Raw genomic sequence first — 17,154 nt, 5'->3', positions numbered from 1 at the left:
AGCACAGCTGTGCAGTTAGGCGGGAGGTATTCGACACACACATTGCTCAAATGGACATTAACATGGTGGGCTGAGCAATTGTCTACTATCAGAAGAATGTTTCTCTTTGCCTTCCCCATTTCTTCGTTCAGGCTCAGGAGCCATTCGCCGAATATATTCCTGGTCATCCATGCCTTTTGGTTGCTTTTATAGGTACATGGCAGTGAAGGGAGATATTTAAAGCATCGTGGTTTCGCGTATTTGCCTATCACTATCGGCTTGAGCTTGTGGGTGCCACTGGTGTTGCAGCACAAGAGCACAGTAACTCTAATCTTTGACTGCTTCCCGCCTTTGCAACTGTCATCCTTGAAAGCCATTGTCTTGTTTGGAAGAGTGTGATAAAACATACTAGTCTCATCCATGTTGTAAATGTCGTCGGGTATATCTGATAATGATATCGAATAGTTTTTTATCCCTCCAGGTTCTCGCTGCCTCTTGGTCGGCATCCTTGCTTTCGCCGCAAATCGTTTTCCATGCGATCCCATGCCTATCCTGAAATCGTGTAAGCCATCCACTGCTTGCTTCGAAGCCGCGGACGTCCAGAAGCAGAGCAAATTCCTTCGCTTTGCCTGTATCATCGGGCCGGACACTGGGCTGTTTTGGGATCGTAGGTCGCGAAGCCATACCGCAACGGCATCGTCCACTGCTTTGAAGTACTCCGTGCACAGTAGTTTCCTGGCGGGATTCATCGAAGTTTCTCCTTCAAGCTTCGATTTTTGTTTCACTATCGTTGACAATGTCGACGGTGCAATTCCGTAGTCCTTTGCAGCGTCCACTTGCCTTTGACCGTTGTCCAAGCACTGAAGGATTTCCAGCTTGTCCGAAAGAGACAACTGCTTCCGTTTCATCGCACTCATCTCGAAAGTAGGCACGCGAATTGCCGTTGTTACTTAAAACTGGAAGGCTGGACGAAGCCGATGAAAAACACACACCACGTGGGTCATTTGTGTGGACATGCGGAACCGACGAGACTGGAAAGAAAGAGACGATGACCATGCCATGACTAGCCGGTCAGAAAAAAAACACACACCACGTGGTTTGTGGTGTGACAGATCGCCACTTTGCTCTGGCGGCGCTGTAAGCGCCAGCAATGTTACTTTGTTCATAGCCTCCGAGATCACACGCGCACTCGTTATCACGCGCACTCGTTTCGTGCGGGTGATCTCGGAGGCCATGCCTCATTGCCGTTCGTCTTCCGTTGCCGTTCGTCGCTGTAGCGCCAGTGACGTTACACTGCCACTGGAGCGGCGGTTTGGTGAGGGCGGGCATCGGTTGGGCCTGCAGTGCAGGGCGCAAAACGCAAAACTTCGTTGAACTGATCGGAAAACTAAGCCTGGGTCCTCTGAGTGACTTTGTTAAACTGAAATACTGACTGTTCCGAAATTCGTTTAAGCGATACATTTTTGCATAGAATCTATAAGAAAACTGCCGGGGATTTTTAAAAAGTTCGTTATTCTGAAATATTCGATAAACAGACGTTTGTACAACTGAGAGTTTACTGTAGTTAGCTTTTAACTATTACTGTTAGGCTCCTTAATTATTTAGCTGCGTGTAGCCCACCGCAAGTAATATCCATATCAGTTTCTAGAATTTCAAAAATGCGGTTACCCTCGACGCTGTGGCCTAACAAATTTTGGCTACATCGTGCCTGCGCTTTCGAGACGCTTGCAGGCAAAGCAACCTCTCCAGTGCACGTAACTGGTCAAAATAGCCAAAATTTATTGGGCTACAACGCCGAGGGTAACCACGTTTTCGAAATTCTAAAAACTGATATGGATATCAGTTATGGTGAGCTTCATGCCTTTCATTAAATAAGGAGGCTAACAGTAATAGTTAGTAGCACGTCTTAGCTGTATTCTGATGTACTACACCACTGATGTTGCTATGCCAAAGGAAGGGCTCATCTAACTCAAAGCCTATTTTTAAAAATTGTGGAATGTGGAAAGCCTTAGGTGAAGCACCCTGCATATTGAACTGTTAGTGAAGCATCAAACACTGGGAAACACGCCTCTACTCTGACATGGCCAGATAGGTATTAAAACTAGTGCATGTGCCCCAGGAAGTAAATAAGAGTGTATGAGAGATGGTTGGTGGCTGTTCCGGTTATCTCCACTTTATCTGTGGCCAGTATTGTTCAATGTTGCTGCTGCATGCCATGTGAGACCTTTTTGCTCTGTGGGTTGAAACTGAAATTTTAGTGTGAAAGCACTCATATGCTCACCAACCCCGTTCATGAATCTTGTCAACTGATCTTATGGTCTTGAGCCGTTGCCTAGCAACAGCGATGCCATATAAAGTTTCTTGTGTGAAATAAATAAATATTGCCACGAGTGGGATTCGAACCTGCGGCGGCGTGAACAGATTAGCTTTGCTGGCCAGTGCACCAGAGCACTATGCTATCGCTGCAGTCGATCACGCCTTGCGTTGCACTGCAACACACAGTTGCGCTGTGCATTGCACATCATCGTCTTCATCAACTTCTATCTGCGGTGTGAACAGGTCATATCAGCTTAACCTCAATCAGAGCTTAACCTCAGTCTAGTATTGTCGCCAGACTTGCCAAAACCTGGGCCAATCAGGCTAAACACGTGTGAAAGCATGTGTACTCAGTTTAGCTACATTAAAACTACCATTTTTTATTTACCAGAATGGACTTGTCTATGTTGTATGCCAGCCAGAAAAAATTGGCTGCTTGTGCTTTGGCACAGGTTTGGCAGAACATCTACTATGATTGGCCATCAGTGTATCATCTGCTCTTTTCAGTAGACCTTGTGCTTTAACTTCATGCATGATGGCATAGGCCCCTGGCCACACAACGATTTTATAAACCATGTTGGGCTGGTAGTGTTCCATTGGAGCTGTGGCACAACATCATTCCAACTGGTGTGCAGGGCATGGCAGCAGCAGCATAGAACAGCACAGGCCACTGATAAAGCAATGACTGAAACCATCAGAAGGACTGCTGGTTAGGCTCGTGTACTCTTGTTTGCTTCTTGGGTGCCGGAACATAAGTTGCTTTGGCTTCAATTGCGATTTCTATAGGTGGATCATTCATAGTTGTCAAATGCTTTTCTTCACCATGCGCCAAGAGTTTGTGGGTGCTTTTATATATACACCACATTGACATAGATTGTTCTGTACTTCACCGGCTGTCTTGCGTGAAATTGATGGCTGATGCTTCTTTAGTGTTCTGTTGCAGCACACTGTTTGCTGCAAATTAATGTCTGAAGGGTTTTTGTATCTGAGTTTTTGTTAGGCTATTGTGCTTTGTAGGCCAGCCAGTTGACATATTCACTTGTGCATGTGAGCCTTGGACAGTGCTTTATGGACTTTTGTGCACGTGCTGCAGGTGGAAGGCCCCCACATCTGCCCTGTCTGTGATGATGTGCTGGGCTCATCACACGCCTTGACCCTGCATATCCGGCAGCACAACCCGACTGACCACTCGCACACTTGCCGGCTTTGTGGCAAAACGCTGAGTTCGGCGAGCTCCCTGGACCGACACATGCTGGTTCATTCGGGCGAACGGCCTTTCAAGTGCGCTGTCTGCCAAATGGCCTTCACCACCAATGGCAACATGCACCGACATATGCGCACCCATGCGGGGCCCGAGGAGCCCGAGGGGCCGGCCCGGCGAGGCCTCAAGCGGCCGCCTGAGGTTGATACACCCCCACTATCTCCCTTGCCCGAACAGGTGTCCTGCCCAGTGTGTGGGAAGGCCTTCCTGTGTCGGGCTGGCCTCGCTAGCCACATGGTCACCCACCCGCACGACCCCATCCAGTGCACACAATGCTGCGAGGTGACGGCCAGCTACGCTGCCTACCTAGACCACCGCTGTGGCCCTCAGGAGGTGGCACCTCAGGGGCCTGGTTTTCATGACCTCACATTTGTGGACTTTTCCACAGGCAAGTTCTCACTCATTGCCAAGTCTCTGTGCGAGAGCCAGGCCCGGCGACCCAGCAGTGCCTTTCATACATTCGAATGCAACCTCTGCAAACGTGCATTTCCTTGCAGCAGTGCTTTACGCCTGCATGCACAGGCCCATGGACGTGGCACGTTTTGCCCCAGCTGTAGTTGTGACTTTCCCAGCCCTCGCTTTTTAGAGGCACACCAGCTCAAGCATCGTCGTGCTGAACAGTGTGGACCTCCTGCCTGCAGCAAGGAGGACTTTTTGGCCTTGCTTGAGCTTCAGACGCGAGCATCAAGTGCTGCCCTAGAGGAAGCTGTTCCTCATGGAAAGGAGGAACATTTTGAAAGCTATGCGTATTTCAATGGTGGGACACCAAGGCCAGAGAAGGAAGCAGGCCATGACTTTGCTGACATTCAGTCTATAATATCAGTGACATCCAAAGCACCTCTGGCAGCAACTTCACCAGGTCAGAGTGGAGCTTCTCCACGGCCTGGTTCACCACTAGAGGCTGACTCCGCAAGCCCTGATGGTGGCAAGCCTGAGGAGGGCACAAGGGATGAATCTAATGCTGAAGAGGATGGTCAGCCACAATTCGGCTGCAAGTTGTGCCACATGTCTTTTGCAAGTCTTGGCCTGTTGCGCAAGCATGGCCAGCTTCACTCTCATGGCACAACACCATATGCTTGCAATGTTTGTTCTTACACGAGCATGGACAAGAGCACGCTCATTCGACATCTGCGGACACACAATGGTGAGCGACCATTTCAGTGTGCTATCTGCAAGTATGCTTTCACCACCAAGGCCAACTGTGAAAGGCATGTGCGCAAGAGGCACAAGAAGCTGACTAAAGGTGAAGTGCGAGGGGCAATGCAGTATAATCCACATATGGCTGAAAGAAGTACAAGCTCTGAGACTTTGGCTCCAGAAGTGGGCAGCCTAGAAACAGTGTGCAAGTACTGCAGTGTAGATTTCAAGTTTAACCGAGTACTCCGCCACCACTTGCGCTCACTTCACAACAGCTGCAGCAGGAAGCCTTTTTGCTGCAATATCTGTAAGCTAGGGTTCTCTACAAAGAACAACTGTATCCGACATGCCCTCAAGCAGCATCCAGACATGCGTGATCGTTTGGCACAAGTTGTAGCTGCTAAGCCACTGGCACTGAGTGACTCTTCAGAGGACCTCACTGCGGGCAGCCTTGAGGACAGTCCTCAGAAGACATCGCCTGCTGATGCGACAGCTCCACTCAGCCAGCCTCCGGCTCCAAAGGAACCGCTGCCCGAGGAACCTGCGAGAGACCAGTGCCTGGACCTGTCGTCGCAAAACCCACCAGAAGGCAAGGCTTCATCGGAGGCTGCTGAGCCACTCAATTTGACCCTCAAACCAGCACAAGAGGGAGCTACTGGAGAAAGTGATGCCAACAACAATGATGAGCAAGTTATAGCTGCCAAAAGCTTGGTCTCTCTGTCTGAATTGCCCCCGCCACAAGAAGAACCGCTGGACCTGGCTGTTCATGCCATAGATCTGAGCTGGAGGAACTCCATCAGCCCTGAGCTAGCTCAAGGCACTCATTCTGCTAGTCCCTGCGCCCCACCTCCACCACCTTTGCCACCTCCAAGTCAGCTGCTTCAGCCAAGTTCAAAAATCCAGTTGCCTCCCAAGACTCCTCCACTTGGCCGTCCCCCTGTCAATGGGCTGCCTTCAGCTAGGAACCCTACTATATTGGAATCTTCAAGCGCCAGTGATGATATCTACAAAATGACATTTAAAATGGTCAATGATAAGCTCTCGCCAAAGCTCTTGCCAAAGAACCAGAGGTCCTTTAGTTGTGTGTATTGCTCTGCAGGATTCACTCTCAAGTCTAACATGGAGAGGCACATCAAGAGAAAGCACCCAGAACATGCACGACCCACGCGAAGCCGTAACTTCATCCCAACTATGAGTAGCCCTGGTTCTTCAAAACCTTTTTCGTCTACCCTATCTGATGAAACTCGAACTGCTCTGCGGGTTGTCCTAAGCAGCAAGGCCAACAAAGCAGCTGATGCTGCCGAGAGCATGCCATCTTCTGCTTCCCAGGAACAGCAAGCAAAGGCAGAGTCGAAAGACGAGCACAGAAGTGTGGAAGATTTGTCCAGTCGAACTGTAGAGAATGGGAGTGATGAAGGGTCAGCAGATTTAGCCAGTGTTTCATCAGTTATCCACACTGCCAACTCGCAAGTATTTCAGCAGTACCTCCTAGATGAAAAAGGTTTGCCTGAGGAAACGCAAGAGACAGCCACTGGTGAATGTAGTGAAAGTGATGGTGGAGAGCATCGCGAAAAGAAACGCAGCTCCTACACTGACTCCCCCAATAGCGTTGCCTGTCCCTACTGTTCACGCAAGTTTCCTTGGACCAGCTCATTGCGGCGGCATATTCTGACACACACAGGCCAGAAGCCATTCAAGTGCGAACGGTGTCCCATCTGGTTCACTACCAAGTCCAATTGTGAGCGACACTATGTGCGCAAGCATGGCCGCCATGGTGACCACTTGACACGTTGTGTGCCCGAACGACCTTTCAAATGTAATGTGTGCCCCAGCAGCACGTTTTCGACGCGAGGTAACCTGCGTAAGCATTACTACATCAAGCACTGGTCCCGCAATGGGGCTGACAAAAGTGCACGCATGCCAGCTGAGGGTGACAGTGAGCCACACAATGAAGACTCGCTGGATGCCATGGATGATGCTGGGGAGGGCAGTTCTGATAATGGAAGTGAGGACCCCCACCAGTGCCCTGACCGGCTGCACTGCCCTTGTTGTGAAGCTGTTTTCAGCACAGCTTCTGAGATCGAGCACCATGTGGGCCAGCTCATTGAGGTACCCTACCGCTGCCACCAGTGTGAGCGTGCCTTTGTGCAGCGGGCCGACTGCCTGGCCCATTTGGAGTCGGACCACACTGAATTGCAGCTGCCTGCTGACATAGAGCATGAGGTTGTGGCAGCTCACATGAAGAGCATCATACCGGGAACCAGCGAGGACTATGGCCTGTGCCGCATTGCATGCGTCTTCTGTCTCCGTCGGTTTGTGTCCACTGACAGCCTCAAGAAGCATGTGCTTGGCTGCCACACTGGGGACACCTTTGCCTGTGACACTTGCCACCAAAAGCTTCCCTCCAAAAACAGCATAACCCGGCACAAACGTAAGCACCACGACTTGCTCTTGTCCGAGCCGGGAGATAGCTCGGAAGAAGAGCAACCAAACTCGGAAGACCAGCCCCAAACCAATCACAAACATTCCTCAAAAAAATTGCTTTTGCTCGGGAAGCCGAAAAAAAAAGCTGCTGATGCTGCAGAGACTGGCAGCACAGAAACCAAGAGCCCTCTTGAATGTGGCAATGGTGATCTCATCCAGAACCTCTTGGGAATCCAGGACTCAAAAATCATTGATGAGATGCTGATGAATCCCGCTGACTCAGCTGCACGATTGCTGGGGGTGAAACAAGTCTGATCCCATGAATGCCCTTCCTGCTTGTATCTAAATTCCACAAAGGAACGATACATGTATTTGTGTTAATTCTGCTTGCATTGCGAAGCGATATGTTACTGAAAATGTTCAGCTATTTGATAAGCATGACTTTTTGAAAACATTGTATATCTGTATAGACTCATGATGCAATTGTTCGTGGAAGTCATTTTTACTGCTCAATACACAAATTGTTTTTGCATTTCTTTCCCATTTATGTGGGAGTAAGTGGCTTCAAGGCCTGCTGCTGCTTGTCATAAGATAGTAGCATTGAGTGTGTTGTTGATTCTTTTGCTGAATAATTTATTGCAGCAACCTGGCTATTTCAGGCTGCAGAGAATTGTATGTTCTTCCTTAATATTTTGGTTATAATTTTTAATGTAAACTTGAGGCGATGTTTTACAAGCCTGACCTGTGTCATCTTATGCACCTGTTGCACGTGTACATACTTGCACTTACTGTGATTTTAGAAATAATTGACGACAGGTTATGAGAGCAATATAGCTGGTACGAGGAGTTCTTTGTTCCAAAGCAAAGGGCAGACACAATCAAGAATCATTCCACACTGAACTGTAGTGAAACACTAGTACAATAATTAATGAATGGCTTGACGAAGCTGCATGATTTCTATTTTGCCATGCATGCCTTGAATTTGACTACTGGTGATGCCATTGGGTCCAAGCCTGGCCATATCATGGGACCAGTTGACAGTTTTCCCAGCACTATCAAAGTTACTTTGACTGCAGTTTATGGATAGACATATCACCTACATTCCCTCTTGTGCAGTCAAAGCTCAGGGCCACCTGCTGCCACTTCTCCGTGGCCGAGACCTTGCAGTGCTTATCCCAAAGCGCCTAATACTGTAGAAACTAGTTATAGAGCCCACATTCCATATTTTGGGGCAAGCATTGTGTATTTTTAATGTGTGTAATTTATACGCACCTTCGTATACAGACATGCACACCCATACAGTGCTGTAGGGTTGTATATCACACACTGCTGCCTTGTTTGCTTGTCGCTATGCAAACTCGCTGTACTCTTGGTGCCTTTTTGCTGCTGTGTTTTTGAATAGTTGGTGCATTCAGCAGAGTTCCTTTGCCTTTACCCACTGTTACACGCTGTGCTTTGCACCCAAGTGCACTTGCTTTTTACTGTTGCTGTTCATGTATAAGCTAGCACCGTCCAAGTTCAGAGTACGAAGGGGAAACACATTTGCAATCAGTACCAGCTGTTTGGGAATTCCAGTCTATCTGGAACCTTTCTACCAGTTGCCTTTCGAGCACATCAAAGTGAAAAGATAGCACAAGGAACTAACTACCCGCAACCTCAGGAGATTTGTGAGCTGCTTGCAATCAGTTCATTGCCCTAAATACTATTGTACAAGCATGGTGTCGTGGTATTGAGTTTTGCTGGCACCTATTTCTGTTTATTTGGTGTTTACATTGTAAAGTGTAGCATTGTGACATGATTGTAATCTCTGAAGGATAGAAGGTCTGCTTTCTGTTAATATGTCAACAAATGCATGAAACATTTCTGTATGTGATGAACAAATGTTGAGAGATTTAGTATGAACAAATTACGTGGCTATCAGATCACTTCCAAGAATCATTTGTTAGTATTCTTATACGGGTTGCTCCTTGCTTTAAAATTGGTATGTGTTTTACTTGTGAAGGCTACAGATCACTGCACTTTACTATTGCCTCTCTTAGGTGTATAGTACTTAATGTGGATAATTATGTCTCTTGTGCTTTTGCCAGTTAGATGGATTAAGGATTTTAATAAAATTAAAATTTTTTTTTTTTGAGAGGCAGAATTTTTATATTTTAGTAGTTTTGTACTTAGACTCTTTACTTTTTTTTTTCTTTCAGTGATCTTACATCATCGCGCCACTTGAGTTCGCTTGGGAAGTTGAGCGACATTAAGGTGCTCTTTCGGCGTACTTTCTTTGTTCTGCTAGTTTTAGCATGCGTGCATCTGTAGGCAGATGTTTATTCCATGCACTGTCGTGCATATATTGCCTTGCTTTGGTGCCTGCAAGTTTTTATTGTGCAGTTGTAGACTGCAATACTAGTCGCACTTTGGCGGTTTGCTGCTCATTAGACATTGCCAGCATCTGCTGCTGTTAAATGCTTCACTGTCTTTTTGTTGACAGCATATACATATTGCCTAGCTATACAAAAGTACATGCTGTATAATTTTTAGACATTTGTAACTGGTGCTAGCTGTGCTGGCGACATTTAATTTTAAGGAAAACTTGTGTAAGTCTGTTTGTTTGGCAATAAAAGTGTTCATACAGTTATTTTGTGTGTATAAATATATTTCAGCATCTTCTAACACAGGCTAAGATGTCTGCAAAAGTAATAGTACACATTGCTTCCTAATGCAAGTTTAGGTTAAGGGTTAAGAGCATTGGCAAAAGTTTGAGTGTAATACTTCAGTTCACCACACACAAGGAACAGTGGCTTTTGACAGGCTCCTAGTGATAACATAGTGCATCCATCTTGACACCGAGAAACATAAGCAAAAAATGGAAAAAATTTTGAAATGACAGTGCGGTGGCGCAGTGGTTATGGCACTCGGCTACTGACCCGAAAGACATGGGTTCGATCCCGGCCGCAGCGGTCGAATTTCGGTGGAGGCGAAATTCTAGAGGCTCGTGTACTGTGCGATGTCAGTGCACGTTAAAGAACCCCGGGTGGTCGAAATTTCAGGAGCCCTTCACTACGGCGTCCCTCACAGCCCGAGTCATTTTGGGACGTTAAACCCAAATTAATCAAATCAAATGACAGTGCCACACAAACACTGCTTTTACTGTTAAGCAAAAATTGCACCGTGCAGTCTAATAAATGCACTTACAATATTGTCGATGTTTTGAATCATGATTTGAAGCATCCTATCAAACAGAAACAGACGCAGGCCACAAAGCAAGCAAGAAAGCAACATTTAGGCTCCTACGTGGCGCCCTTGCTCACAGTAGAAAGTGTTTCACAATAAAATATTTATTACTGCTAAAGCATTGTATGTGTCATTAGCACAAAAGCCGCCATCTGTCTCTGTTCATGGCACAATATTCCTCAGTGACATCATGCTCTCGCAGGACGTCAGCAAAAGACCATAAGATAGTGACGTCTACAGCAAAGAAGAAGAAATAAAATTCCTTCCGAAGGTGCGGGGAAGTGAACAAAAGATTGCGAGGTGAGCACGCAACCCATAGGCCACAAAACCACGCTACTTCTTGTCAAACAAAGATGAACTTAGTATATGCGTTTTTCTACAACTGTATGCTAATGAGTAGGTGTGTCAATAGAAAGGAAGGAGTCTTTAATGAACCTTGCAACAGAGCTTACAATGACAGAACGCTTTCATATTTAAAACATGTAAGCAGTGCCCTCTATAACTTTTTGTACTGCCTTTGAAAAAATAACTTTCCAAACCTAAAAAATATAGACAAAGAAAGCGTTAAAAGCAAGCTCAAAAAGGTAACACAAGCAGCATGTGTAGACTGGCCGGAGATTGCTGTCGCTGTCATTAAGTGCTTAGGACAAACGACGACTTGAGATGAAGTGGGAAGGGTAGATTCTATTCAGTGACCAACGTGTTTTTCCCTCGTCACTAACGTGTTCACTTGATATGGAACACTGCAATAGTGCTAGATGACACCTTTGATTCTTTACATATCAGCATTCTTTGGGCCGTCTTTCAAAGTTTCCTGTTTCACCTTTGTATGCCTGGCTGCCATCTGTGTATGGAAAGTGGCAGACTAGACCACACTGTATATTGGTCATTCAGTTCTATCAACAAGACACTATTCTGAGTTGGGTCAAGCACTTGCTAGTCACTGAATGTAATCGAACCTTGTGTCTTCAGAGTGCGTATGCTTGGATCATAATGATGCCATGTTGCTCTGGTCTATGTACGCTACATACATGGGGGCCGTCGTTTTACCCCATTCTTGTACCCCGAACAGATAATTTAAAAGTCGGGTTAACCCCAATTTCTACCCAAAAATAAGCCTTTTAGGGAACTTAGTTTTCCTGCCTACAAACCTGAAGACCCTGCGTGAAAATCAGCATCTGTCTCGTGCTTAATACAGAGAGTGTCTTCAGTCAACTGATCATTTTAAACTTCTTTAATGCATTTTATTTCTAACCGTGCTTAATTTGAGAAGGTTTGAACAGTACTTTTTGATAGCGAGAGGCCAAAACACGAAGGTCCTGATCAAATGTCTTACTGGCACCATTGTATCAAGCAATACCCATGCTACGATGTCCTGCTCCGGGGCTGTTTTGTGTTTAAAATGATCGCTGTGAGGTTGAATGAATGTTTTCGCAGTGTACGAAGGCATGCAAGTCTTGCGCGGTCATGGAAGTGCTGCAGAGTAGATGATGACATTCGTGTGAAAACGATTGTAATAAGTTAGAAAAAAAAAATTCATTTGGTACAAGTGTTGCAGCATTACAACCTGGCATTTCAGTATAGTTTGCTAAACAATGTGCAAAAAACAGACCTTTTGATGTCCTACACAAAAACGAACGTCTAAAATAAATTGTCTTCTGCTATAAAATATGACCCGATAAATATCGAATTACGGAACATCTTGCTGAATAACCCGATTTGTACCCTAATTTGAGCTAAAAAAATTTCGTCCGATTTTTACTCAATTTTTACTCCCCCGAATTTCGGAAAAAATAAAACCCGAACACGAAGGGCCCTACACATAATTAATCTTTTTAAGCATATTTAAACACTTCCCTTGTTCCTCTCATTCCATTACGAGTAAGGCTGCACTATATGGCAGCCTAAATGCTGCTTTCTTTCTTGCTTTGTGTAGACAAGATTTTGTCAAACCCTTGACTACATGAACCATCACAGCAAAAATTTCTGCCATGCTCACAAAGAGTTGTTGCATGTATCTAGGGGTTTGGAGTTTTCAGTTTGAACTGAAAAAACAAAATTGATGATGGCCTAGCCCTGCTAGGCCAGGATATACGTAGCGTAAACGCGGCGACATCTGGTTCGGGAGAGTTAATATATGAAAGGTGCGCATTCACTCATCATTATCATCATTATCATCAACCTGACTACACCTACTGCAGGGCAAATGTTTCTCCCATGTCTCTCCAGTTAACCCTGTCCTTTTCCAGCTGCACCCACCCTATGCCTGCAAACTTCCTAATCTCATCCGCCCACCTAACCTTCTGCCGCCCCCTGCTACGCTTGCCTTCTCTTGGAATCCATTCCATTACCTTTAAGGACCAGCGGTTATCTTGCGTTCACAGTACATGCCCTGCCCAAGCCCATTTCTTCCTCTTGATTTCGACTAGGATGTAATTAACACGCGTTTGTTCTCTCACCCACTCGGCCCGTTTCCGGTCTCTTAATGTTACACCTATCATTTTCCTTTCCATTGCTCGCTGTGCTGTCCTTAACTTAAGCTGAACCCTTTTCGTTAGCCTCCATGTTTCTGCCCCATAGGTGAGTACCGGTAGGATACAGCTGTTGTACACTTTTCTCTTGAAGGGTATTGGTAACGTGCTATTCATGATCCGAGAGGACCTGCCATATGCGCTCCACCCCATTCGGCTACTTTAACTATCTTATCCATATTGCTAATGACATTGCCCTCCTTGTCTCTTAACGCATACGTCTGGTTTTTCCCTATGCCTAGTTTCTTCTTCACCGCTTTTAGGCTACCTCCGTTCTTTATAGAGCATGCTCGGTTCTCTCCATATTTAACTTCCTTATGTCGGATACCTTGCGATTATTTATTTTGTGCCTTTATTCACGGTTAAACATCGAGCCGTTGTGGCGGAGTGGTAGCGTCTTCGTCTCAAACGCAAAAGGCCCTAGTTCGATTCTCAGCTTCGACACAGGGCTTTGTTTATTCACCTTTGTGACGTCACTGCTCCTCGCGCATGCGCAGCACGGCTCTCCAGGATGCACGCGAAACTGGTCAACCTCGGCCAGTGTAGCTTATGCTACAAAAATGGATACAGCTAGAAAATTTCAAATTGATACCAATTGTTCAGAAAGCAGTTGCTTTCTCACCATCCATTGGGCTGTACCATTTTAGCCCAATTGGTGCTTCCAGTTGGAAATAATGGGTCCGCAAACCAGGTCAAATGACTTGGCAATTGGACTCAAATGGCATACCTATTGGACCCAGATGGTTTGATCTTCCCAGTTAAAAAAGAAGCACACATTGGGAATTTCATTTGGAACCAACTGGCTTTTCTCCTAGGACTGAGACCTCTGCCAGCATTTTTACAAGGGAACTGATATGAATATTATATGCTTTATTGGATATCAGGCCAAAGAAACAAGCCTTGCATCATATACAAGGAACACTTTAGACACTACTACCACGAGATCAGTATATATATCTACAGAATTTTTTTTTTGGTGCAAACTTTTACACTCCATTTGTGGGACCCTCCTGCTGGGGCTAGTGGCACTTGTCTGCTGAGTGAAGTTATCTTAATCACACCCACAGTGATGGTGGAAGTGATGAAAACAATTCAGTGGATTACGCTGCTGTATCTATTTTACAATGACCTAATTATTTGTCTGTTCTGTTTTTATAGAGAGCTATATATGCAGATTTCAGTCAAGGACATTATTGGCTTCTAATTGGACTGTCCAATATAAAAATTTTCTAAGGACCAATTGAAATCATTTGAAACAAATTGTAGGGGTGTGTGAATATTAGAAAATTTCGAATAGCGAATCAAATATCCTTCTATTCAACTACTGGAATGAATCAAATGTGTATTTTCAAAATTATTTGAAACGAATCGAATATGTTCTCAACTTTTCTAATAGTTTTCGAATAATCGGCAGGATGTCCAAAAAGGCCAGCCGTATTTTTCTTCAATGACTGCTCCAAAAACGGACCACGCGCCGACGCCGTGCACGATGAAGGATTCAGCACCATGATGCCGTCCATTTATGTGGCAGCATTCACAATGCTTATACATGGCCTCTAGTACTGGACAATGCGGCAGGACATGAGCAAATTCAGCAAAACTCTGCCTTGATGCTCAATCTCATAGGCCATGGCTCATATGTAGGCGCCACCAGTCTCATTCCCTGTGGTGTGGCTTTAGTGCTACCAGGTACCCATTGGTTTTCGAATGCGTACAAGGTTTCCTCAGGCCTTGTGCTTGGCTTTTCTGGGGTGAAATGCTTGGGAAAAGGGTCCTTGACCAAACCAAGCATATGGTAATTTTCCTATACCTGAAATTTGACCGTCCTACAATTATTGCAGTGACTTCGTGTTGTGATCCATTGGTGGAGAATGATGTTGCATCGTTTAACATCTATAGCTTCCACTTCACAAGTTTTAAACATATAGCACCATACGACAGTGTTTCATATAATTGCTTGCTTTTTACGAATATTCGCACAAGTAGCAAATATTAGTATGAATATTCTATTTGTATTTGAGTCATATTCAATTTAGTTTCTAGCTACACTAATCGCATTCAATTCGGAAATAAAGCTACATTATTTGTATTAGATTCGATGTGGAAAATGTACTATTCGCACACCCCTTATGAGTGGAATTCAGGAAGCCAACTGGGCGATCTGATTGGGAGTAATGCAACCAACTGTAACCTCGGAAACCAACTGGATGGTAGAAATAATTGGAATGCCCAAGTGGAACCAGTACCAAGTGGACTATCCAATTTGATTCATGAGCCCAACTCAATGACCTCTGGGTTCAAGTGGTTCCAAACGGAAAGCCCAATTAGTCCCATTGTCTTTTGGCTGGGCTTACTGCTCAAGTGCGGGTCTCGGTCGGCATGGCACTTATCAGGAGCAGCTTGCGGAGCCGCGAACGATCTGTGATCGACCACCATTCAATACAAAAGCGTTATCACGAGCGAGCCTGGACGTTGGCACGCCGGTGTGACAATGTAGTCGCCGCGCTGGTAGTCAATGTTGTGAGCCTCCTCTAATGGGGGTCTCAATGCCACTCTATGCAATGTGGTGTGCACCTTTCGCACGCCTGGCCACACATGAACCATATAACGAAACGTTCTGATAAGCATCATCAGCGGCCGTGAAGAGATACGTGGGTTTGGTTGCCACTGCTGCGCATAAGCACCACAAAAGATCAGAACTCATGCTCTACCCGCTTCTTTAACGGCGATGCTTCGGGCGGCTATCACCAAGAATCCGCCGGCTTTGGCCCTTTGGCTGCTTTGGCACAGCACCAAACCAAATGACTGTAGACAAGCTTTTCTTTTTGCACCTTACACCAAAATCCCCAGATGGGCTTTATCTAGAGTAATTTAGAGACTACTTATTTTGCTTCTTCCGCTACAGCTACAGACCCCAACAGACAGCGGGTAGGGCCTGCTCGCAAGCCCGAAAAATCTTTCGCCATGCTTTCGCTTTGAGAAAAAAAGAAATAACAACCGTAATGACAACAAACAGTAATTATGCCCACAAAGCATAAATTAATGGCGAAAGTATTACGATACGCAACCTTCCAATGGCGCTGTAGTCGGTGCTTTTGTGTGACGTCAATCGAGTGGCAGAGGCAGACGTTGGCCGAGGCGCAGGCAGCGTAGGTGTTTCATTCTATGAGAAAATGTCTGACGGAAAGTTGTACGATGTATTGGGAGTTTCAAGAAACGCCACGGATTACGAGATTAAAAAGGTTAGTATATTTTTTTGTGGTACTAGCATTACCACAGCGGCAAATGTGTGGCTCTTTATTCCTGATATGTTGAGCGGCGTCAAGGAACTTAGCCCTACTCTGGAATAAGCCTATCACTCCTTGCAATGGTTTATCCGGTTCTCTGTGTTGTTTCGCGTGCCTCAGTGCCATGTCTAGAACGTTGTGATCAATGATGTCTGGATTTTTAGCATGTAAGCGTTTCAGTTTATTCTGCATATTCTCCGTGCTATTGCGTATTATGCAAACGTGGATGTGCTGCGAGTGATGAGTCTTCGGTTCGGTGATGCATCCCTCGTAGCTTTGCAATGGGTTATGCTGACTTCACTTTACTGCCTTTCTATGCCTCCGAGCTATAATTCAGTGGTCATAAACGCACTTCGCAGGCTTACAGACGGCTGGCGAAGGAATACCACCCGGACAAGAATCCGCAAGAAGGAGAAAAGGTATTGGTGCTTTGTGCGCGGTTCGGCAATGTGGGTTTGGCTGGCCTTCAATTAGAAAACGAAAGTGCGCAGAAATAATTATTGCTAGGCAGAAACACTGCCGCTAGGTTCTGATGCATGCAAAGGCGATTGCACCGCAGTTCTGTACTTCGTCTGCCTCTGTTCGTCTGCCTCTGACATCCATCGTAGCGTGTGAAATATGAAATTTCACCATTTAGCTCATTGCCTTTTTTTATTTCTAGTTCAAGGAGATCTCTTTCGCCTATGAAGTTCTGTCGGACCCAAAGAAGCGGGAAATTTACAACACCTACGGCCTGAATGGACTCAAAGAGGGCGTCCATGAAAGTAAGGAGCGACTGTTGTATGCGACCGAGTGGAACAGCGGAAACGGATGCACGCGGAGACGTCGCATCTCATGTTGCATGTAAAGGATCCGTACGAATGCACGCATATTGCACCGACTTCATTGGTTATGTAGGCTGGACACCGATTAGGAGTTTATCGTGTTGACATTGTTTTCTTTTCGAATTGCATTAAGACAAAGTCGTGCTACGTATTATTGAAAAACTTGTTGC

At 45.7% G+C, this 17,154-nt stretch overlaps 2 protein-coding genes across 5 annotated transcripts in view; both read left to right on the top strand.

Moving 5' to 3' along the window:
* Positions 1-9,746, top strand: part of peb (zinc finger protein pebbled) — a 38,613-nt gene extending 28,867 nt beyond the window's left edge. For all 4 annotated transcript variants that reach the window (XM_077646362.1, XM_077646360.1, XM_077646363.1 and 1 more), the window contains exon 4: positions 3,389-9,746. In XM_077646362.1, the coding sequence (XP_077502488.1) occupies positions 3,389-7,432 (4,044 nt within the window). In that variant the 3' untranslated portion in view covers positions 7,433-9,746. The remainder of the gene's footprint in view (positions 1-3,388) is intronic.
* Positions 9,747-15,958: 6,212 nt separating this feature from the next.
* Positions 15,959-17,154, top strand: part of LOC144113338 (dnaJ homolog subfamily A member 2-like) — a 64,041-nt gene continuing 62,845 nt past the window's right edge. Inside the window, exons 1-3 of the mRNA XM_077646359.1 lie at positions 15,959-16,115; positions 16,520-16,579; positions 16,822-16,924. Of these exons, the coding sequence (XP_077502485.1) occupies positions 16,047-16,115; positions 16,520-16,579; positions 16,822-16,924 (232 nt within the window). The 5' untranslated portion in view covers positions 15,959-16,046. The remainder of the gene's footprint in view (positions 16,116-16,519; positions 16,580-16,821; positions 16,925-17,154) is intronic.

This window comes from Amblyomma americanum, chromosome 1 (genome assembly GCF_052857255.1).
Source record: "Amblyomma americanum isolate KBUSLIRL-KWMA chromosome 1, ASM5285725v1, whole genome shotgun sequence".
Classification (NCBI taxonomy): Eukaryota; Metazoa; Arthropoda; class Arachnida; order Ixodida; family Ixodidae; genus Amblyomma; species Amblyomma americanum.
This window is presented reverse-complemented; position numbering and strand designations above follow the sequence as displayed.